Source organism: Hypanus sabinus, chromosome 3 (genome assembly GCF_030144855.1).
Source record: "Hypanus sabinus isolate sHypSab1 chromosome 3, sHypSab1.hap1, whole genome shotgun sequence".
NCBI lineage: Eukaryota > Metazoa > Chordata > Chondrichthyes > Myliobatiformes > Dasyatidae > Hypanus > Hypanus sabinus.
In genome coordinates this window covers 76,497,770-76,521,700 of record NC_082708.1, presented here as the reverse complement: position 1 = coordinate 76,521,700, position 23,931 = coordinate 76,497,770, and the positions used below count along the sequence as shown (strand labels likewise).

At 43.7% G+C, this 23,931-nt stretch overlaps 1 protein-coding gene across 1 annotated transcript in view; it reads left to right on the top strand.

Annotated features, from left to right (window-relative positions):
* Positions 1–23,931, top strand: part of LOC132390910 (uncharacterized) — a 216,221-nt gene that overhangs the window by 105,593 nt on the left and 86,697 nt on the right. Inside the window, exons 15-17 of the mRNA XM_059963445.1 lie at positions 638–767; positions 1,120–1,397; positions 1,456–1,626. Of these exons, the coding sequence (XP_059819428.1) occupies positions 638–767; positions 1,120–1,397; positions 1,456–1,626 (579 nt within the window). The remainder of the gene's footprint in view (positions 1–637; positions 768–1,119; positions 1,398–1,455; positions 1,627–23,931) is intronic.

The following is a 23,931-nucleotide window of genomic DNA, read 5'->3' as shown; positions in this document are numbered from 1 at the left end:
TATGACTAACTTGATGGCAGTAATAGCAAGTTGGGGAGTTTTAGGTTCTTCATTGTCTCTGATTTGTGGATTGGGTTACCCCTGAGTGGTCACAACTCCAGTGATTGAGCAGGGGATGATAGTGGGTGCTCCTCTCCAGGCATTGATGTACTGCTGGACAAGCTGTGCCATGACCAGTCCATTGGAGAGCTTGTGTTCTTGGACCCAGGTACAAATGCTCCCTGGCAAGACCTGCAGCAGCAGTGCGAGAATGATGAATTCCCCAATCTCTTCCTTCCTGTGGATCTCTGGTCTTATCCAGTGCCGGCAGAGCTCTTTCAGGTGGTGGTAGTTCTCCTTTAGTAACACTCCAGCTGGCACAGGAACCCCAGAACCTCAGTCGATAGGTCTCCGGGGATATGTCAAACTTTGCCAAGAGGCCTCCTGCAGGTCGGGGTGGTAGTTGGACCTCTCCTCATCCATGGCTGAGTAGGGTTCCAAAGCTCTACCAGTCAACACACCCTCTCCTCCGAGGGCCACCCCCACATCTTGGCCAGACGTTCAAACTGCAGGAGATAACTCTCGATATCCTCTCCCTCTTGGAAGGCTGGCATCTTGGGTTCTAATCAGTAGGCAAAGTCTCCACTTCTGGTCTCAGGTGCAGGCTCTAGTTGCTGGGAGGGCACCTGTGGCGGCTGTGAGGGCTGGGTCCGCACACCTGGAGGCCCAGGTAACAGAGGGCACCTGTGGCGGCTGTGAGGGCTGGATCCGCACACCTGGAGGCCCAGGTAAGAGAGGGCACTGGGGCGGCTGTGAGGGCTGGGTCCGCACACCTGGGGGCCTAGGTAACAGAGGGCACCTGTGGCGGCTATGAGGGCTGGGTCCGCACACCTGGGGGCCCAGGTAACAGAGGGCACCTGTGGCGGCTGTGAGGGCTGGGTCCGCACACCTGGAGGCCCAGGTAACAGAGGGCACTGGGGCGGCTGTGAGGGCTGGGTCCGCACACCTGGAGGCCCAGGTAACAGAGGGCACTGGGGCGGCAGTGAGGGCTGGGTCCACACACCTGGGGGCCCAGGTAACAGAGGGCACCTGTGGCGGCTGTGAGGGCTGGGTCCGCACACCTGGAGGCCCAGGTAACAGAGGGCACTGGGGCGGCTGTGAGGGCTGGGTCCGCACACCTGGAGGCCCAGGTAACAGAGGGCACTGGGGCGGCAGTGAGGGCTGGGTCCGCACACCTGGAGGCCCAGGTAACAGAGGGCACTGGGGCAGCAGTGAGGGCTGGGTCCGCACACCTGGAGGCCCAGGTAACAGAGGGCACTGGGGCGGCTGTGAGGGCTGGGTCCGCACACCTGGAGGCCCAGGTAACAGAGGGCACTGGGGCGGCCGTGAGGGCTGGGTCCGCACACCTAGGGGCCCAGGTAACAGAGGGCACCTGTGGCGGCCGTGAGGGCTGGGTCCGCACACCTGGGGGCCCAGGTAACTGAGGGCACTGGGGCGGCTGTGAGGGCTGGGTCCGCACACCTGGGGGCCCAGGTAACAGACGGCACTGGGGCGGCTGTGAGGGCTGGGTCCGCACACCTGGAGGCCCAGGTAACAGAGGGCACTGGGGCGGCCGTGAGGGCTGGGTCCGCACACCTGGGGGCCCAGGTAACAGAGGGCACTGGGGTGCAGGTGGTGGAAGCAGCATTCTTGGGTTTCTGCTTTCCAAGAGGAATGGAGATGCTATGAACCTAATCAGGTGTGGACAGGCATGCCCAACAAGGGTCACCAGTTGGGAAAAAAAAACAGGTGGTAAGACGCAACAGCACATTAGTGCTGGGGGTTTTATTTAGTGCCTGGTTGAAAAAGTGCAAAAGCTGCCCAAAAGTTGTGAAGAAGAAAAGTATTTACAAATAGACAAATAAAAACAAACACATATGTACAAAAATTTACAAATATACAGAGGCTTTCTTCATAACACACTTTGTCTTTAACTTCCCAATATAACCATTCATCATTGTCAACTCCAACCTCCATGTCTCTCCAGGAAAGCCAGACTGAGGGTTTAAATCTGCCTCAGCCTGGCCAAGAAGGACCAGGAAATTCTACTGCTGGTCTGCTGGGGGAGGGGGAGAAATCACATGACTAGACCATAATAATAATAATAATAATAATAATAATAATAATAATAATAATTATTATTATTATTATAATTATTATTATTATTATTATTATTATTATTATTATTATTATTATTATTTCAGATGCAGAAATTAGAGATTTTAAACAGGGATTCTAACATTCTACAGTTTTATTCCACAACAAATGCCTTAGTTAAACCCATAGATCAGTGTCCACAAGCTTATATAACGGATTAATGTAACAGATTAATGCCCCCCCCCCACCAGTGGTGTTACCTGTGTAGGGTGTAGTGCGTCTGCTCTCACTAACTCAGGCATTACTTTAGCACGCCCCAAACTGTCCCTTGGGTCTTCTGGGGCCATTCTGCTGTCTACAAACTGCTGCAACAGTGTGTAAAAATAAATGAAACTGTTTGGAAAGCCTGGGTCTATAATCCTTATTCTTAAGAGTTATAAACCAGTAGAGCATGTTAACTGAAGGGATTGTTATGATTAGCTAAGCCAGTGATTTTTTACTGCTAGGGTGTGTAAATGGTGAACTGCAAACAACTGTAGAACAGGAGGGCAAAGTGTGTGAACTACTGGGGGAAACTAGACCAGGGACAGAACAAGGAGGAGTGACTAACTGGGCCAAGGGGCAAGGTTAGCAGGAGAATTGGTGTTTCCACCCTGTTCTGTCACAGGCAGCCACAAAACAAACCCAAAAGTTCCCATTAGAATAAGGAAGGCTATCAAACACCCAATGTGCAGAAAGAAAAACAAATCAAGCAAATAATAAAAGCAAGCAAATAGCGTTGAGAACTGAAGTCCACAGAAGACAGTCTGTACATGGATACAAAGCGACAGCCCCAGTTCAGCGCAGAGCCGAATAAACATTACGGAGCAGCAAGCTGACCTAGCCCCTCCCTCACCTCCAGCCCCGACACCCTGACCTTTTCAATCTGGCCCAGCGCTTAAATCAAAGTTTGAACTTCGAGCTTTGAATAAGTATGGTCATTGTGGGGAAGTATTAAATTGGTGAGAGTTTTTGGCAGAAGCTTGGGAGAGCTAATTAGGAACAGCATCTTTTGGTCGATCTGCACAGAGCCTGGGACTCGTATGTTCCAGTCAGAAGAACAAACAAGGATGGCAAGGTAAGGGATCCTTGGATGACAAGAGAATTTGTGGAACAAGTCAAGCTGAAAAAGAAGGCATATGTAAGGTTTAGGAAACAAAAATCCATCAGGGCCCTCGAGGATTATGAAGAAGCTTAAAAAAGATCTCAGAGGGGAATTGGGAGAGTTAGAAACAGCAATGGAAAGTCCTTACCAAGTAGGACTAAAGAGAATTTCATAGCATTCTATACATAAGGGCAAGATGATAAAGGGAATAACCACTTAAGGATACAGAAGTGGAGGATATAGTGGGATGCTAATTGAGAACTTGGCATCAATGTTCACCAAAAGAGTACAGTTGACATTTTGGCTGAGCCCTTTCATCAGGACTTATGAAGGGTCTCGGCCCGAAATGTCGACTGTACTCTTTTCCATAGATGCTGCCTGGCCTGCAGAGTTCCTCCAGCATTTTGTGTGTGTTGCTGTAGATCGTAGAATCAGTTCACAGTTGTGGTCAGCAGAATTATCCACACCAGATCAGGAGCCCAATGGTTGTCATATAATTACTGTTTCTGAACCTGGTGGTGCGGGATCTAAGGGTTCTGTACCTCCTTCCCAATGGTAGTAGCGAGTAGAGAGCATGGCCTGGATCATGGGGTTCTTTGATGTGGGGTGCTGCTTGTAGATGTGCTCAATAGTGGGCAGAGCTTTTCTTGAGATGGACTGGGCTATATCCACCACTTTCGGTAATATTTTCCATTCCTGGGCTTTAGTGATTTCAAACTGTGATACAGTTAGGATACTCTCCACTATAGAAGTTTGTCGAAGTTTTTTGTGGCATGTCAAATCTACACAAACCCTCTAAGAAAGTTGAGGCTTTACCCTGCGTTCTTTGTGGTGGCATTTACATGTTGGTTCCTGGACAGATCCTATGATATTTTTTCCAAGGAATTGAAAGCTACTGACTGTCTCCGCCTCTGATCTCCTAATGAGGACTGGCTTACAGTCCTCCAGCTGCTTCATTCTGCAGTCGAAAATTGCCTCTGGTTTTGATGATGTTGAGTGAGAGGTTATTGTGATGCCAGATTTTCAATCTTCCTCCTAAATGCCAATTTGACCCCACTTTGATTCATCCAACAGCAGTGGAACATTATGGGAAAAAATGGTATAACAAAAAGCATTCGCAATCCCCTCAGAAAGAAAATAATCGGAGCATCTTGCACATAAGCCATTAAGAAACATGGTATGTCTTGATATAGTATCAGATACTAGGTTTGTTAAGCAGTTACCAACTTCAGTGAAAGAAATTCTGTTGATGCTTCTGCCTCTGTTATGTGACCATGCAGGCAGCTGCAGAAAAGCATCCCGTCTTGATGCTGTCACTTACAGAGCAGTGTCTTAGTTTAAAGTTCACCTCAAAAGAGCAGTAATGTTGGTAGAGAGTGGACTTAGAAATAATACTGGTGAACATGATTTGTTCTCTGTTCTTTATGAAACTAGTGGAAATCTTCCTAAGGGTGACCAATATCCTTTTGTGAAGTTATTGTAAAGGTACTGTATTGAACGTAGTGCAATGACACTGAATAAAAGCGAAAAAGTAATAATTATTCTCACTGGGTGAGACAAATGTGGAAATGTGTCACACCATGACACTGCATGCACACTGTAAGCTTTGTGCAAGGTTTGTGATGAGCCTACATTTTCAGATACCTTGTGCCGCAGTCTCTACAGTCCATATTATGGACATTGCTGAAGAAGCAAAAAAAAAATCAAACAGTTAAAATGCCTGTTGCACATGGATCGAAATGTACAGAGCACCGTACTCTCCAAAGCAGGACACCGTCTACTGTCAGTTGAGCTGAAAATGAAGAATTCAGGATCACAGAAGAAACACAGGAACAGTGGTTGAGGTAAAAGTAATCACTACCACATCCAGAAAAAGCAGAATGTTGTTCATTGTGTGAACGTTAACCTTCCTTGGACAACACACTGCCAAGTGGGTCTTAAAGGTTAACGAGGCGAGCAGCCCACCATCTCAATCCAAGACAGAAGTCAGAAGCAGCAGGAATATTGATCTCATTTATACAAGGTCCCCTTGAAGTTGAAAGACTTCAAGAAAGACAAAGATATTGCTGTTCCTCCTCTGGATCTAAATTCTGAAACTCATTAACCACTGATATTGGCAGTGTATCTGAATAGCCATCTAGAGAGCGTATATAGCATTGGAGCAAAGAAGAGTACAGCACAGGAACAGGAAACACCTCAGCCCACAATGTTGTGCCAGACCAATTAAATTAGTAATTAAATGGTCAACTAAACTTCTACCTTCTCAATGTCTATATCCTTCTATTTCCCTCACAGTCTCTCTTAAAACTCACCAATGATTCTGCTTCTCCCACCACCTGGTGAGTGTATTGCAGGTGGCAACCACTCTGTGTAAAAAAAACTTGCCCCTCACATCTCCTTTGAACTTAACCCCTCTAACCTACTGTTACTAGATATTTCAACCTGGGGAAAAGATGCCATCTGTCTACTCTGCCTATGCCTTTCATAATCTTATAAAGCTCTATCAGATCTCCGCTCAGCATCTGCTGCTCCAGAGAAACCCACCCAAGTTTGTCCAACCCCTTGTTAGGGCATATGCCTTCTAATCCAGGCAACATCCTGGTAAACCTCTTCTGCACCCTCTCCAGAGCCTTGACATCCTTCCTGAAATGGGTGTTGAGATGTTTTTCAAGTTGCATAAAAAGTGCAAATTCATTGTAGAGCAAAAATTGGCTGATAAGTTGGTCATTGCTCCCATTTTATTTTTGCATGCTAAGAAATGTGTTTTTGCCGTTTCTGTCTGAGTCATTAGTATAACAGAATTATCCAGTTCTGCTTTGGTAGGAACCTATATTTTGCAATAGTTAATGTTATCGACACTCCTTTACAGGTGCAGCAACAGCACCTGAGATTGAGAGGCAAAGTGGTGTTGCTAACCTTTGGGTGGAGGCACAGGATGCTTCATCAAACACTGTGCAATTGTCCTGTGGTGCAAAGGTAAATTCCAGAAATGAGTCCTGACATTGACTCATGTACCTGACATCGAAAAATGTTTATCTATATATGACATCAAGGAACATTAGAACAGGGAAGTCAATAGGAATCAGGATAAAAGACATCTCATTTAGCTAGAGCTCTAGCATAAAGATAGATATATTTTTCCTGGAAGTTTATGATTTCAAATCTGAATCATTGGCACAGCATTCTAAAACTTCCAAAATGAATGGGGCATATTGATTTTTTTTACTGTTGATATTTTACCTCCTGGAGAATCCTACACCACCCAATGATTAAAGTTTTACTCCCACAGAGATCCAGTTAACAGTATTGACAACCTCCTGTCAGGTATTTAAATCAATTAAATTTTCTTCACCTCAACTTGGAGTTTCTTGTTTCAAAGGTCTATGTAATTGTCAATATGTCAGAGATTGTGATTAATTATTCACTCAGGAGAACACGTTGGAGCATATTTTGCAGGAGAGGATATTGTAAAGGCAGATGTAGACTTAGTAAGTGTTTTCTGAGAGCATGAATTGAAAAAGGTGCAATAAAGTGCATCTGAGACTTAAAGATCACCTTAGCCTATGATGGAAAAATTAACAAAGTTGTTAGGAGGGAAAATTAGAGGTATGTATAAAGAAAGTGAAACAATTAAAAAAGAGGGAGCTAACAGAAAACAAATCTATGAAAAATGTAAACATTTTTAATTTGATCATTTTCCTATCTCCTGAAGTATGTGGAAGAAGTTTTCACAAGTGTGATTGTTCATTTTTCAGGAAATAAAGGATGATTCACACTCAGTAAGATTTAGTATATAATTTAAAGTGTAACTACTTTGGATATTCAGCCACTTTAACTGCCTGAGTGATGCACCATCAATAACTCTGAGACATGGGTTAAGGTAGGCTTTTATTGGCTGGAAGAAAGAACAAGCAGCAATTGACCACCACACTGCATCCTGGAGACTGAGGCCAGGGCGGAGTCCCCAATCGCCTTTATACCGGGGTCCATGGGAAGAGCCACAGGAGCAGTCGGGGGGGGGGGGGGGGCGTGTCCAGACAGGTATATGTAGTTCACCACATTCACCCCCCCTTTGTTTTAAAAGAGAGTCCCCATGGGGTGAAGTTTCTTACAAGTATATGTACAGGTTAAGTCTATCAGGTGGTCGAATCTGTTGCTGCGATCTACGTAGCACTGGCTGTGATTGCACAGGTGCCGGTGGTGATTGCACCGAAGACAGAGGTTGTGCTGGTTCCGGCCTAACTGGAGGTGTCAGCCCACTAGGTGTCAGTGATCCCTCACGCGTGTGCGAGGCGCCTGGTGTATACGCATATGAGACGCCCGGTATAGGAGTGTCATAAGGAGTCTGTGTAGGGCTCGGTGTGCGTGGTGTCACCTCGGGTACAGGGTTCATAGTTACCGTGGAGTGTTCGGGGTAGGGGTCTGCTGCTCCTGCGGGCGCCAGGTCGCAGACGGAGACCGTGTCCTCCCGCCCATCAGGTAAGACCACGTAGGCATACTGGCGGTTTGCATGTAGTAGGTGAACCCTCTCGACCAGTGGGGAGTATTTATTGCTCCTCACATGTTTTCGGAGCAGCACTGGCCCTGGGGACATCAGCCAAGCCGGTAGGGTGGTCCCAGTGGCAGACTTCCTGGGAAAAGAAAAGAGGCGCTCATGAGGGGTGGCATTGGTGGACGTACATAACAGGGAGCGGATAGAGTGGAATGCCTCGGGGAGGACCTCCTGCCATCGAGAGAGACCGGCAACCCCTTTGACTTAAGGGCTAAAAGTGTGGCCTTCCACATGGTGGCATTCTCCCTCTCCACCTGTCCATTTCCCCGGGGATTATAGCCCGTGGTCCGACTAGTAGCAATGCCCCTAGCCAGCAGGTACTGGCACAGCTCGTCACTCATAAACGAGGACCCTCTATCACTGTGGATATAGCAGGGATATCCGAACAGAGTGAAGAGCTGGCGCAGGGCTTTTATGACGGATGTGGCAGTGGTGTCGGGGCAGGGGATGGCAAAGGGGAACCACGAGTACTCGTCGATAATGTTGAGAAAGTAGACATTGTGGTCGGTGGAGGGAAGGGGGCCCTTAAAGTCAACACTCAGTTGCTCAAAGGGGCAGGTGGCCTTGATAAGTTGTGCGTTGTCAGGATGGTGGAAGTGCAGTTTGCACTCAGCGCAGACTTGGCAGTCCCTGGTCATCATCCTGATGTCCTCAAGGGAGTAAGGCAGGTTCCGGGCTTTCACAAAATGGTAAAATCAGGTGACTCCCAGGTGGAAAAGATCTGCATGGAGGGCGCATAGCTGGTCGAGCTGCACGCTGGCACACGCTCCCCGGGATAGGGCATCAGGGCTTCGGCCACTTCAAAAAATCGTTGGAGGTTGGTGTTGTGATCCGGCCAGTCGTGACCACAGATGGTGATGTTATCCAAGTAGGGAAATGTGGCTCTGGAATTCCAGCCCCAATAGCACAGGCGCACACAGTTTAGGCATGACCAGTAGCGCAAAGTCCCGATATTCTGTGCCCTGCACCACCAATGTCGCTACACAACCCACCGGATGTCTGTGGAATGTGACCCAGAACCCATGGTGACCCTCTGGCTTACCGGCCGTGTCATGAGTCCGCAGCGTTGCTCCGTGTCCGGGTCAATAAAACTCTCAGTGCTGCCCGTGTCAAACAGGCAGCTAGTCCTGTGCCCCTCCACCAGGATGTCCATCATTGACCTTGCAAGCTGGTGTGGGGCACTTTGGTCGAGGGTTACGGAGGCCAGAGTTGAACCGCCGTCTTGGTGCCCGGTAAACACCCGTGGGTCGGAGGCGGGGCGAGGTGGCGCCGATAAAGATGGCCACCCCCTGTCTCGCACAAGGCGGGCAGGCAAGATGGCAGCGACCAAGATGGCCACCCCATGCCTCGCACAAGGCGGGCAGGCAAGATGGCGGCGACCACGATGGCGACCCCCATGCCTCGCACGAGGCGGGCAGGCAAGATGGCGGCGACCACGTTGGCGGCCCCCATGCCTCGCAAGCGGCGCTGCCCGACCCCGCTTGTGGTTCAGACTTACAGACCTTGGTAAAATGGCCCTTCTTTCCGCAGCTGGAGTAGGTCGCTTCTCGGGCCGGGCAGCGTTTTCGGGGGTGCTTTTCGAGTCCGCAGAAGTAACACTGCGTGGACTTGCGACTGGCAGCAGCTATGGTCGATTTCGGGGAGTTCGTGGACTCGCGATTGGCAGCAGCCAAGGTCGATTTGCTCGTGGGTGGCGGGGTCTGCAGCGTCCACGGAACCGGCGGGGGATCGCGTGGCTTGACAATGTCAGCGTTGTGCCAAGCAGCCTCCAGCATGTCGGCTATCTCGATCGCCGAGCGTAAGGTAAGATCGACATTTTCCAGCAGCCACTGGCGCACGTACACTGACCTGATCCCCGTAATGAAGCATCCCGTACCAGGAGCTCCGCATGCTGTTCCACCATCAGTCCCCTGCAGTCGCAGGCCCGCACGAGTGTCTGTAGGGCACAGACAAACTCCCCGCTTGACTGGCTGGTTCGCTGCCGTCGCGTTGCTAAACGACGTCTTGTGTAGATGGTGTTCACCGGCCGCCGGTACTGTCTTTTGAGGGTGTCCAGTGCCCCTTGATAGGTCGGCAGGTCCCTGATAAGTGAGTAAACTTTTGGGCTGACCCTCAAAAGGAGGATTCTGTGCATAATAGCAGGCTCAGTCACATGAATCTCCTCCAAGTATGATTGGAGGCATGCAAGCCAGAGTTCAAAGGCAAGAGCTGCTTCTGAGACTTGAGGGTCAATGTCCAATTTTTCCGGACGTAAAATGCTTTCCATGTTTTAAAACTTCCAGCCAATAGAATTGATGCACCATCAATAACTCTGAGATGTGGGTTAAGGTAGGCTTTTATTGGCTGGAAGAAAGCACAAGCAGCAAGTGACCATCACACCACATCCTGGAGACTGAGGAAGGGGCTGTGGCTCCAATCGCCTTTATACAGGGGTCTGTGGGAGGAGCCACAGGAGCAGTCAGCAGGGGGGGGGGGGCGTGTCCAGACAGGTATATGTAGTTTCCAATATTTGCTAAAAGCAACAACCATGTATCTTAAATCAATTCCAAAATTATGTTTTCATTTGTCATCAAGTAATGCAAATAACTATCAGTAGATCCCTTCCCTCGTCTGAGTTGCTGATTGATGGCATTGATAATTGCTTCCTCATTGGATGTTTGCCCTGGGTTATCCTGTTACTTCATTTCTGCACTTCGATTTTAGTAGCCAGCCTTTTAGCAATAACTCATTCCCCTAGAAACTGTTTTTCTACATTATCAATATACCATTGTGTCATCAGTATTGGCACCATTCAATATATCACTATCACCAAAGACTGCTGCTCTCATTTGCTAGTTTTCTCTGAAGACTCAGAAGCCTTCTGAGATGTCCCTTGTTTCTTTTACACTGTGAGATGGGGTAATTGTTCTTACATTTCCTCTCTTCTTAGCTGCTGTCAAGATTCACCCTTTACCCTGGCACTTGACTATATCTTCACTCAGTTTTACTATTCATTAGCTTAATATTGTCCTTTGACAATCACAGACTCAGCTGTTCATGTGGTAAGTAAATAAGTTTACAGGCTCTGGCATTTTTAGCAGAATTCCCTTTTTCAAAAATGTTGCTGAAGCTCTGAGAATTTGTGTCAACAGTTAGAATAAAATACTCTTGTATTAAATGATAAGAACTGACAATTAATCAGGTGTTATCAAAGGTGTAAATTTCATTCTGTTTGTCCACGTTTCACTTTTCCTCATGTTCAGATAATTCAGAATGCAAAAGCATAAATAAATGCTTTTTGAAATCTGTAAAGAGCTCTGGACAGTTGAAGGTACATGGGTCATAATGAATATTTTGTTTTAATCAATCAACCTCAGGATAAAAAAGAGCAATTCTCTCAATTCTCTGAAAATTAGAAGAATGTGAGGCGATTCAATTAAAACAAACAACACTCCTGTGAGTTATGGCAGTGTGATGTTTCCCCTTTCTAGGGTGTCAAGAACAAGGAGTCACAACTTCAAAAATAAGGGATCTGCAATACAGGACTGAGGAGAAATTCCTTAACCAGAGGGTTGTGAATCTTTGGTGAAACAGCCACAACGGATGGAATGGTGGTCATCTGCTTCTATGTCTTTTGATTTTATGTTCAAACACTGGATACTTCAATCCCCTACTTTCCTTTCTTGGGCCTTCCAAGTAACATTGTATTCACATTAATGGCTACAATCTACTGATGAGTTTATGCTTCAGGTACTGGCTTAACCTCTGTGGAACAAGATCATGGGAACATTCAGCAGGTGGGTAGTAGCTCTGCAGAGAACAGAGGAATTGTTTATCCAAAATGAACATGTTATTCACAAGAACACACAAGAAAACAGGAGCAGGAACAGTCCATCCATCCCTTCAGATCCAACCATGCCATTCAATTTACTGATGGCTGATATTTCCTGTCTGCATTTTCTCTGTGCCATTTCTCAATACCTCCCTACTTCTTAATTGTTCAAATATTTTATATGACTCTATTCTAAATATTTCAAATGATTCAGCATGCACCACCTGCCAGGGTAGAGAATTCCAGAGGTTCATAAGCCTCTGCAAGACGAGATTTCTACGTACCTCAGCTTTAAATGGTCATCCCTTATCTTTAGTTATGACCCCTTGATTAGAGACACTCATCAGGAAAACATCACATCTACCGTATCAAGCCCTCTTAGGATCTAATATGTTTGAGAAAGGCTACCACTCATTCTTGGAAACTCCAAACAATAATGCAAGTTATTCTGGATCTCTTCAAAGGATAACTTTCTTATCTCAGGTATCAGCCTTCTGATGCTCCTTTGTAATGCCTTCAAACTTTTTTTTTAAGGGGACCAGAACCATACATGCTATTCCTGGTGAGTCCTCGCCATCAGCCTGTACCATTAGAGCAAAGCTCCTGATCTTTCATTTCCAAACCCTCTACAATGAAGGCCAAAATGCTGCTCTCTACTGAACTACTTCTTTAACCTGACTGCTATTGTTTTATGGTTCATACACTGGAACACCTAGATCCCTCCATACTTTGCCCATCATTGTACTTAGCAGTCATTCTTCATCTGTATAATAAAGTCACAGTTCCTTACAGCACAGAAACAGGCTCTTTGGGCCATCTAGTTCTTGCTGACCAATTGCCCAACTAAGCACATCCCATGTTACGGAGTTTAGATCACAGCTCACTCAATCTTTCCAATCAATGCACGTGTCAAGTGTCTTTTGAAATGTTGTTAATGTACCTGCAACAGCCACTACCTCTGGCAACTCCTTCCACATATGGACCACTTTCTGGGTGAAGAAATTGCCCCCCAGATTCCGAGTAAATCTCTCTGATCTCATCTTAAACCTATGCCCAATAGTTTTCAATTCCCCTTCCCTGGGAAGGACCGTGTATAGGCAGTTTAAAAGGTTTGGAATGGACTAGATGGGCCAAAGGGCCTGTTCCTGTGCTGTACTTCTCTATGACTCTAAGACTCTACTCCTACATCGTTTATATTCTTCAAGGGATTCACTTGACTCTAGCTGCCTATACTTGTCATAATTGTCCCCTTGATTTCTCTTACCAAAGTGCATTTCCTTACACTTCCACACATTAAACTCCATTTGTCAGTCTTTTTGCCCACTCACGGAAGCTACAAATATAGAATCTCATTGCAGATCCAGAGTACTTTATCACATCATGTTCTTTCATGTTTTTTATGGGTGACTGGTAAATTTGAAAACTTTACATAACTGTTCTTACCTACAGGTTATTAAATACAAATAGCAAACAATTACAGGACAGATCCCTACAATTCTCCACTAGTTACATTCTTGTAATCTGAAAATGACCTATTTATTCAAATTCTCTGCTTTCTATGAGGCAGCCAGTTTTCACTACATTCTGACACATTTTCCCAATTACAATGGCTTTAAAATGTATGCATTAGACTAGGTTTACTTATATTCAACTTTCCTAATGACTAATATTTACCCTTTGATTTTTGGCTCTTGCTGCTTGCCAATAATAGGGGTTATGTGAACCAGTCTGTAGTTCCCTGCCCACTGCCTTCCTTAAACAAGGGAGTCACATTTGCTGTTTTCCAGTCTTCTTGTTATCCTCCTGGAGTTCAGATAATTGTGAAAATTATCAACGAATGGGCACACTATCTCTACATTCACTTGGTGTGTTCTCCTTCCAAATTATCTGCCTTTTGCCCATTGAGTTTCTCCCCTGAAATTGGGATTTTTGTAAATTTAATCATCTTTTTTGGAATTAACCCATCTGATAACACAGGGATTATCAGCAATATTTTCCATTTGAAGACTCATGCAAAACAAGTTTTCAATGCATCTGCCATATCTTTGTTTGCGGTTATTAATTCACAGCTGTGTTCTCAACAGCAGTGGTTCCCAACCTTTTTTGTGGCCATGCCCCACCTAATCACCTCTAAAATCCTGATGCCCCCTGTGGTGATATATAATTCTTATTATTCAAAAAGTGAACTCCTATTCACCTGGAGGAAGCCTAAAAGACCATTAACTTGGTTTAAACAAGCTTCCAAAGAACGTGGCATTCATGAAAGAGAAAAATAAAAGAACCAAAGGACTGTTAAAGTTCTGAGGAAGAAATTACTAAGAAATTGTAAAAAAAAAGAACATTAAGTGATATTAAAATAATAATAATAATAAATAAATAAAACAATGCCGATTCATTTCTACAACATACAAAGACAGGTACACCGTTTAAAAGAGATGACGCAATGTACAGACCTTCACACCACCAAGAACCGAAAGCTACTGCCAAAAGCAGCATTGGCGCGACCTCGTACGAGTTTCTTACGCGTTTGGACTTGTTCATTCATTCCTTCCTACATCAGTCAATTCATTAATTTAATTATGAAAGCCATTTGATGGTTGTAATGATGGTGATACACTATAGATATACAGTACATACGCAATTACACATGTACATACACACAAGTATTTTTATGTATGCATACTGTATATACACATATGTATTAACTCGCACACACACGCATACTCACACAGACTTACTAGAAAAAATTCACTGTTAATAACTCATTCTCAAATTGCCCCCTTTAAAAATCAAATTACCCCCCTGTGGGGCATACACCCCACGTTGGGAACCACTGCTCTACAGGAACCACATTTATTTTAGCAACCATCTTCCTATATATATATCTCCATAGAAACTTTTCCTGTTTGTTTTCATAACATGTGCAGGCTTTCTCTCAAAACTCATTTAACCTTCTTGTGAGTACTTCAGTCTTCTGCTGTTTGATTCTAAAAATGTCCTAGTCTTCTGCTCTATCACTAGTCTTTTCCATATTGTACACATTCCTTTTCAATTCAATATTATTCTTGGCTTCAGTTGTTAATCACAGGCTGAGTCTGTTTCTTATGGAATCCCTAATTTTGACTGGCTCAACTCTAGCTGAGCATTTTAGATTTGATTGTATCCGCTGTTCAGTGCTCCCCAATGTTTGTCTTTATCACACTGCTTAACGATCAGATTCCAGCAATGGTTGGCTTGGTGTTTCTGTTCACTACACTCTAGCAGCAGCCTCTACCTTCAACCTACCCTTTGCATCTCCATGTTTTCCTCTATCATCCATTATCCGTCTACCTCTGTCTCCCAGCTACACTCTTCCACTGCCTCTTATCTTTCATCCTTCTGCAGATCTTTAATCCCCTTGAGCTCCTGTCTCTCACCATTTCATCTCTTCTCTTTATACTGGTGATCATCCTCTTCACTCTCCATCCCATCTTGACCCAAAATGTCGACAGTTCTTTTCTCCCTACAGACGCTGCTTGACTGCTGAGTTCTTCCCGGACACTGCTTGTTGCTCCAGGTCCCAGCAGTTAGTTGTGTCTACTGATAGACCAGCTGCTTGAACATCTTCCACTGTCCATCTACTGACATCTCTTAGCTTGTTTACCCAATCCACCTTACACATCTCCTCCCTCCTACCATTGTGATTGCCCTTGTTTAAGTTGAAGATCACAGGTGATCATCCTCAAATCGCCCTCAGAATCCCTTCACGGACCACAAGATTCTTTATTAATCCTTCTTCAATCTAAAGTAGCCCAAGTCTGAGTAGGTGCCACACGTACTGCTCTAAGAGGTAATTCCTGACACATTCCAAAAATTCAGGTTTGTTTAATTATCATTCAACCATACATGAATACCCATGAATACAACCAAATGAAACAGTGTTCCTGCTGGGCCACAGTGCAAAATACAGCACAGCACAAGGCATATGTTACAAATATACAATAGAAACCAAATATACAGTCACACATATATATTCTTATATACATGCTATTTTTCTGTAATACCTTTACCAGTTTGTTTCATGCAATCAATATGAAAATTGCACTCCCCTGCAGTCATGTTTGCCATATTTCCTCATTTATGTTCCAGCCAATTGAGATTCATGTTTTGGAGGCCAATTAAATACTTACTTTTGTGTAATTCTTCTGCTATTCATGATTCCAGTCCAAACCAATTTCATATCTTCATTCACTATTTTTAAATCACAATTCAGCACTGAACCTTCCTCGATTATCAATGCATTTCAGCTTCTTTCCCCTCTGGAGTGTTCTTTTAAAGCAGTGGTATGCCGAGCATAGAGTCCTGGTCACCCTGCAGCCATAATATCTCAGCCTCACGCTTGGCAGCCTGGATCTGAACTTCTCCAAAGACGCATTCTCTTTTCCTACTTTTCTGTTTCTTTAAGATGTTCCTTAACAACCACTTCCTCAAGCAAACATTTGAACACAAGGACTTTTATTTGCTTACGTAGCTCAATAGAAATCTTGTTTTCCAAGATGCTTTAAAAGTAGTTATATAAATGCATGTTGTACTTTGATGTTTGCCCTGATGATCGATTGGCGGTCATGTAACTGTTGTGCCAGGGTTTTGTTTTTGTGTGTGTACCTCTTTAGTATCAGAGGATAAAATCTGGCAACTTTTATCTAATTAACTTCAAAAAGTGTATTCATACTGAATTTAGGGGTGTAAAATATAATCAGAGGAAGTGATTAAATATTATTACATACGGTATAAATTTTCCTAATTACTTCCAAGTTAGCCATTTTACCTCAATTATTTTGCAACATAAAAAACACCTTTCTTTATATTCTAACGATTTGCCACATGTGTGTGATCTATTGTCTACCTGCACTGCACTTTCTCTGTATCTATAATACTTCATGCTGCCTTCTGTTTCTCTTTTCTCATATTCCCTTACTGGATTATTGCAGAGGATTGAACTGTATGAATGACATGCAAGGCAAGCATTTCCAAGTACCTTGCTGAATGTTCAATGGCTCCATTTAATATCAGAGAATGTATACAATTTACAACCTGAAAGAAACATAAGAACCCTGAAGCCCCCTGCCCCCTCCTCCCACGCACAAGCAGCAGCAAAGCAGCATCAACCCCCCCCTCCTCCTGCCCCCCACGTCTTCTAACATAAAGCATCAGCATTCCCACCACCCACCAGGCAAGCAACAGCAAAGCCCCAAAGACAGACCATGGTCTACAGTCCATCAAAAACTAACTGTTCATTCCAACAATTTGACATCACTCTGGCTCTCTCTCCCTCACAAAGAAGGATTAAGTTAATTACAAAGTTATTACTAAATGTAAGCACTGCAAGAAATGAGCAAGCAAATAGTTATCTACTGCCTTAGCTAACAATTATTCAATTACCTGTCACGGTCATTAGGACAATTTGAGGCAGGATCCGTCTATAAATACCAGCACCACACATGCTTGGCATTTCAGGACACACAACGAGCAAGCATAATGAAGGCAGCATGCTTTTATCTTGCCAGTGCAGTCACCTTGGGCCTGCTGTCTTTATCTTCAGGTTCACCTCTACGTGAATTGAAGGTGGAACCTACAACACCTGTCAAGGTATGTAAAAGATATGGATGAAGCAGTTTAGCATTGAAGAACGATTTCTAATTGGGTTTTTCGTTAGATATTTGAGTCTATGAGCTGAGGGCCTGGTCTACTATATGGAGGGACAATGTGGTAGCCACTATAGAAACATGATTCAGAGAACAGCTCAAAGTTCCAGGGCACACGTTTCAGATATGACAGAGAGGGAAGTGAGAGGGATTTTATTTTATTTTATTTAGAGAGAGAGTGTTGAACAGGCCTCTCCAGCCCAACGGGCTGCACCACCCAGCGACTCACACCGGCCTTATCATAGGACAACTTACAGTAACCTATTAACCTACTAACTGGTATGTTTATGGACTATGGGTGAAAACTGGAGCACCCGAAGGAAACCTATGCTGCCACAGGGGTGGGGGGGGGGGATGTACAATCTCCTTATAGATTATGTCAGAACTGAACTCTGAAATCCAGAATGTTCCAAGCTATAATATCATCAGGCTAACCATTACACTACCATGGCACCCCAGTAATGTAAGGTGCAATAATTGGGACGGGATTATACTATAGGCTCCTAAGAGTCATGGGGCGGGGGGGGGGGGGGTACAGGAACAGATGTGTGGATAGTTGATGGAAAACTGAAACAACAACAGGCTTGTTGTAGTGGATAATTTTAATTTCCCCAACAGTGACTGCCACTCCCACAGTGCCAAAAATGTTAATAGGGCAGAGTTGGTTATATGTATCCAGGACAGCTTCTTGAAAATATATGTAGGGGATCTATTTATCAACGGGGCTACACTAAACCATGCTCTAAAATGAGCCTTACCAGGTGATGAATGTATCAGTGGGGAGCATTTTGAAAACGGTGTGGATAATTCTTGAAGATTTAAGACAAAACAGATCCATGAGTGAAAGTGTTAAAGTGGGGAAAGGCCATTTACAATGGATTAGGCAGGAACTCGGGAAAATAAATTGGGAGCAGCTGGTTAGAGTTCAGGCCCAGCACATTCCTGTAGGATGAAATATCAAGGTAGGGAGTCTTGGGAAGCTTGGTGACAAGAGATATTGTAAGTTTGGTCAAAAAGTAAATAGAAGCTTAAGTAAGGGTTTAGAAGCTGAAATCTGAGGACAGAGAGGAAGAAGGAAAGGATCTAGCAAGGAATTAGATGACTAACACGGGCCATGAAGTGTCCTTGGCAAGTAGAACTGAAGAGAATCCCAAGGATTTTATACATATATTAGGAGTAAAAGGAGAGCGAGGGAAAGTGTATGTCCCAAGGCAAAGGAGAAACACGAGCCTGGATTCAGAGGAACCAGCTGAGGTTCTAAATTAGTATTTCACATCAGTTTTCACCATGGTTGCTGATAAGGATTTGGTGGGGGGCGGATACATTGATATTCGTGAGTATACCAATACTAACAAGAAGCATCTCAAAAGCATTCAGGTGGATATGTTTAAAGAAAAGCATTTAGGTGCTTAATGAAGAAGCCTGTTAAAGGTACACAAGATAGAGATCAGGAGGAAGTTTGGTCTGAGAAATGACAACTGGAGTCTAATCCAGGCAAGTGTGAGCAGATGCTCTTTGGAAGGATAAATACACAAGGTAAGTATACAGTAAATGGCAGATCCCTTGTGAGCATTGATGTACTGGGAGATACTTGGGTGCAAGTTCACATCTCCTTTATATCAGAAAACAGGTGGATAGGGTAGAAAAGAAGGCAGATAACATCCTTGGATTCTCCAGTTAGGTTGCTGAATATAAAAGTTAGGAAGTCAAGTGCAGTAACTTTAAATTTGGTTAGGCCACATGTGGAATATTGTGCCCAGTTCTGGTCACCTCACTTGAGAAAGGAGATGGAGAGGGTGCAGAAGAGGTTTACCAGAATGCCTGTACTGCAGTGATTTACTAGCATAAAACATTTGGACAAGCTTGTAATGCTTTCTCTCGATTACCAGAGGTGGTGTGGACTTAATATTTCAGTAGTATTTGAATAATATTGTAAATATGGTGTTGATTTGGCATTGTTTGTTAGTTTAATTCATTACAAGTTGTATATAAGAGTACATAAAACTACATCATCACGCCACCATATCGTAAGCGCATGCCTCGCTTAAAGTAAACACAAAGTTAGACTCACATTTTGGAATCCCTTCTTTTTCTTTCAATTAGTTTAACATTTTGGCGTGACAAAACATAACAATTGTGATTCTTAAAACAAACCTGAGGCAGCTATCTACCCATTGAAGCGCAGCAAGACAACTAAGTTTTTTAAAAAGCATAGCAAGAAATAGTCAAGTTAAAAACAAAAGTGCAGCCCATTCTTTTTTCTTCAGAACAGTAAAAAGAAACATAGTTGAGTTTTAAAAAAGACAGAAAATGTAAGAATTCACAGTTTCATAAACAGTGAGTATCCCATGATAATAATCATAAAAAAGAGCAGAAATGGCTGGCTGCATCAGAAAGATAGATGCGTTCCATTGCACAATGAAATCCTGGCTCAGGTATACTGAGTGGATTGAACAGTATTTTGAAGCAAATGAAATAGCCAACATGAAGTGAGTACATTGGGCTTAAAAGCAAAGAGTTTGCTTAGAAGTCAGCTGAAATGAGCTTTGCTGATATCTTGAAAGCAATGCAGGGACAGTTAGAACTGAAGACATTGATTGAAGAACACTTTAGGTTTCAGAGGAGGAATCAAAAAAAGGGAACTTGGTGTACGTGGCTGAATTGAAGAGATTGTCATTTCAGTGATGGGCTTAATGATGCACTGAGAGATCAGTTAGTTTGTGGAATCTTACAGGAAAACATGCAAAATTGGCCCTTAACTGAAGCACTACCTACATTTAAGTGAGCAGTTGACATAGCGGTATCAATGGAAACAGCAGACAGACGCAAATGAGAGAAGCAGTCACCAGTAGTGAACGGTTACTTAATTAAAATGGAATTGGACACTGGCTCAGTCATTCCATAGAATAAGTTTGAATGGCGTGTCATAAATACTGAACTGCAGGCTGGAGATATCCAAATACGAATATATATGAGAGAAAAGACATTTGTAACTGAGATACAACAACCAACAAGCCACCTTGGGCTTGTATGTGGTTAAAAAGGAGGGGCACCATTGTGGACATGTGAGTGGCAGAGAAATCTATGACTTTATTGAAGATCCATCTACCAATTGGAATCCACATCCCCTGAAATAGAGTCAACTTAAGAAAAGTACTGGATGATGCCACAGTAGTGTTTACAGATGACATTGGAAAACTCAAACATATCAAGTGTAAATTAGTGTTCAATCAAAATGCCACACCCAAGTTTTACAAAGCCTGTCCAATTCTTTATACCACCTGTGATAAAGTAGCCAGTGAGCTAAGTCGCATGCAGGCTGAAGGAATTCTTTGCAAGGTTGAGTGGAGCCCATGGGCAACACCAGTGGTCCCAGTGGCCACGAGAATAGATCTGTCAGGATCTGTGGTAATTTTAAGGTTAGCCATCAACCCAGTTCCGAAAGTAAATCAATATCCCCTGCCTAGGATAGAAGATATCTCTGCAAACCTTTCTGGAGGAAAGCAGTTTAGCAAACTGAGACCTACCTACAGATGGAAGTGGAAGAAGAGTCCAAAGTGTTTCTCACCAGAAACACTCACAGAGGCTTATTTTTGGAGTCATGTAGGTATTTGGAAATAGAATGGCAGGGGCATTTTAAAGTTAAGAGAAACTGTAACAAATCCTTATTGTCAACCAAACACAGAACATAAAGCGAGGTAAACCCTTACGCTATTACCTCATCACGTCAGACCAGTCTCTTAAGGTGAACCCCAACTCAATGTTGGTAGTTTTGAATTATGCATATGCTTCTACTGCTTACATTACCCGTCAGTAGCATCTGCACTCTGGCAGAAAGCTATGGACCAGGTGCTGCAAGGCCACCGGGCACTCAGTGTTACCTGGATGACATCATTGTTACTGGTGAGGATGATAAGGAACATCTCCAAAATCTCAAGTCAGTGTTAAAAAGATTAGAAGATTGTGGACAAGAGAAAATCTGCAGATGCTGGAAATCCGAGCAACACACACAAAATGCTGGAGGAACTCAGCAGGCCAGGCAGCATCTCTCAGCCCAAAATGTAAGCAGTTCTTGTTTCCTGGCCAGCTGAGTTCCTCCAGCATTTTATGTGTGTTGCTTCGAAGATTCTGGACTTACAGCGTGATATACAAGTGTGAATTATTTAAACCAAGCAACACTTACTGTGGACACACCATAGATGCACAAGATTCAAGCAGTGGTAGATGCCATGAGGCCAAAGGGTGTGTCACAGTTGTGGTCCTTTTTATGATGTGTCAGTTACTATAACAGATTCCTGTCAAACCAGGCTACTGTGCTCCACCCCTTGAACTCATTACCTATTCAGAAAGAAATGGCAATGGGCAAAGCAGTGTGAGGTAGCTTTCATTGAGGTCACCCTCCCCCTACTCCCCATTCGTCTGAATTCCAGTGAGCACAGGCCCAGAGCCATCAAACGTTCCTCTTAAGACAAGCCATTCAATCCTGGATTCATTTTCCTGAACCTCCTTTGAACCATCTCCAATCCTTTCTTAAATAAGGGGCCCAATATCACGATACTCCAAGTGAAGCCTTTATAAAGCCTCAATATTATATCCTTGCATTTATATCTTGAAATAAATGCTAACATCGCATTTGAATTCCTCACCACTGTCTCAAACTGCAAAACGACCTTTAGGGAATCCTTCACAAGTCCCATTGCACCTCAGATTTTTGTATTTTCTCTCCATTTAGAAAATAGTCATCACTCTCATTTCGTCTACTAAAGTGCATGACCATACACTTCCCAGCACTGTATTCCATCTGCCACCTCTTTGACATAGAACATAAAAAGATGCAGTTCCAACACAGACCCCCATGGGACACTACTAGTCACTGGCAGCCAACCAGGAACAGCTTCCTTTATTCCCACTCTTTGCCTCCTATCAATCAGCCAATGCTCTGTCCATGACAGTATCTTTCCTGTAATCCTTACAGGGCTCTGAGCTTTTTAAACAGCCTTCCTTATGTGTGGCACCTAGTCAAAGGCCTTCTGGAAATCCAAGTACACAACATCAACCGATCCTCCTTCGTCTATCCTGCTTGTTATTTCTTCAAAGAATTCCAACAGAATTGTCAAGCAAAAATTTCCCTTGAAAAAGCCATGCTGACTATGGCCTATTTTATCATGTGCCTCCAAGTAACCCGAAACCACATCCTTAACAATCGACTCCAACATCTTCCCAATCACTGAGGTCAGACTAACTGGCCTATAATTTCCTTTCTTCTGCCTCTCTCACTTCTTGAAGAATGGAGTGACTTCTGCAATTTTCCAGTCTTCAGGAACTATTCCAAAATCTAGTGATTCTTGAAAGACGATTACTAATGCCTCCATCCACCTTCATCCACCCTGAGTTTTTAGAACCCTGGAGCGTACATTATCTGTCCCCTGGAACTTCCACCATATTGCTGGTGTCTTCCAGTGAAGACTGATGCAAATTACTTATTCAGTTTGTCTATCATTTGTATATCTACCTTGTCCCTGATTACTACATCTCCAGCATCATTTTCCAGCAGTCCAATATCCACTCTCACCTCTCTTTTTCACTTCATGTATCTGAAGAAATTTTTGCTATCCTCTTTAATATTATTGGCTAGCTTACTTTCATATTCCATCTTTTCCTTCTTAATGACTTTTTTAACTTCCTACTAAATTTTTGCTCTTTTACATGTCCTCTCTTTGGCTTTCAATAATAATAATAAAAATAAATATGCTATTGATCACGAGTGGAAAATTCTTTCGTTACAACAGTAACATTTAAAAACACACTTAACAGTATGCCGTCTTATCTATTAATAAAGTATAGAATAACATATGAAGTATTAGTTTACCAATGTGCAATAATAACTAATGAAATAATAAAACAGAGATTATTGCACTATGATGTGTGTTCTCCTGTCACACAGAGATGAACTGTTTATTGCATTTGGTAGGAAAGATTTGGGGTAACAATCCTTGTGACAGCAGAGCTGAGTGAGTCTGTTCGAAAGCTTGTTCCACACTGTTGGCTTTGACTTCTCTCATCAGCCACAGATATGCCAACTTGCCTTTAGAATACCTCTTCCTCTTGGGATGTATATATTCTGTACCTTCCGAATTGCTTCCAGAAATTCCAGCATGGTCTACCAGTGCCACCCCATCAAGCCATGGGACAATTGCACAAAATTTGGCAAAGGATCCTGTGCTTCCTCCCACAGTTAGTCTCTCAGACCCAGCTCCTGCAGAGGATGTATACCCTACTGCCAGATGTTTACACTGACAATAGAATTGGCCAGGCAGTTTTACCACTTCGGAAGAAACAGCAATATGTTTCTAATTCTGGATCATCCGTGACTTCAAGGGGAACTTGTAGGAAAGGGAACAATATTCATTCCTGCTTTTGAGGTTCGCTTTGAAAGTACCAGTAAGATTTTGGAGAGTCAGACAGTGAGGTCCTTAAGGTGGGACAGTGCCTCATTTACTCATGTTTCTGTATGTTTCCTAAGGAAGTTGACACCTTTTTGCAATTTCTGTATGTGGTGGTTTTTACTTTTACATCAACTGTGGCTTCTTTGTTTGTTTGTAACCTTGAGGATCTTCATTTCAGA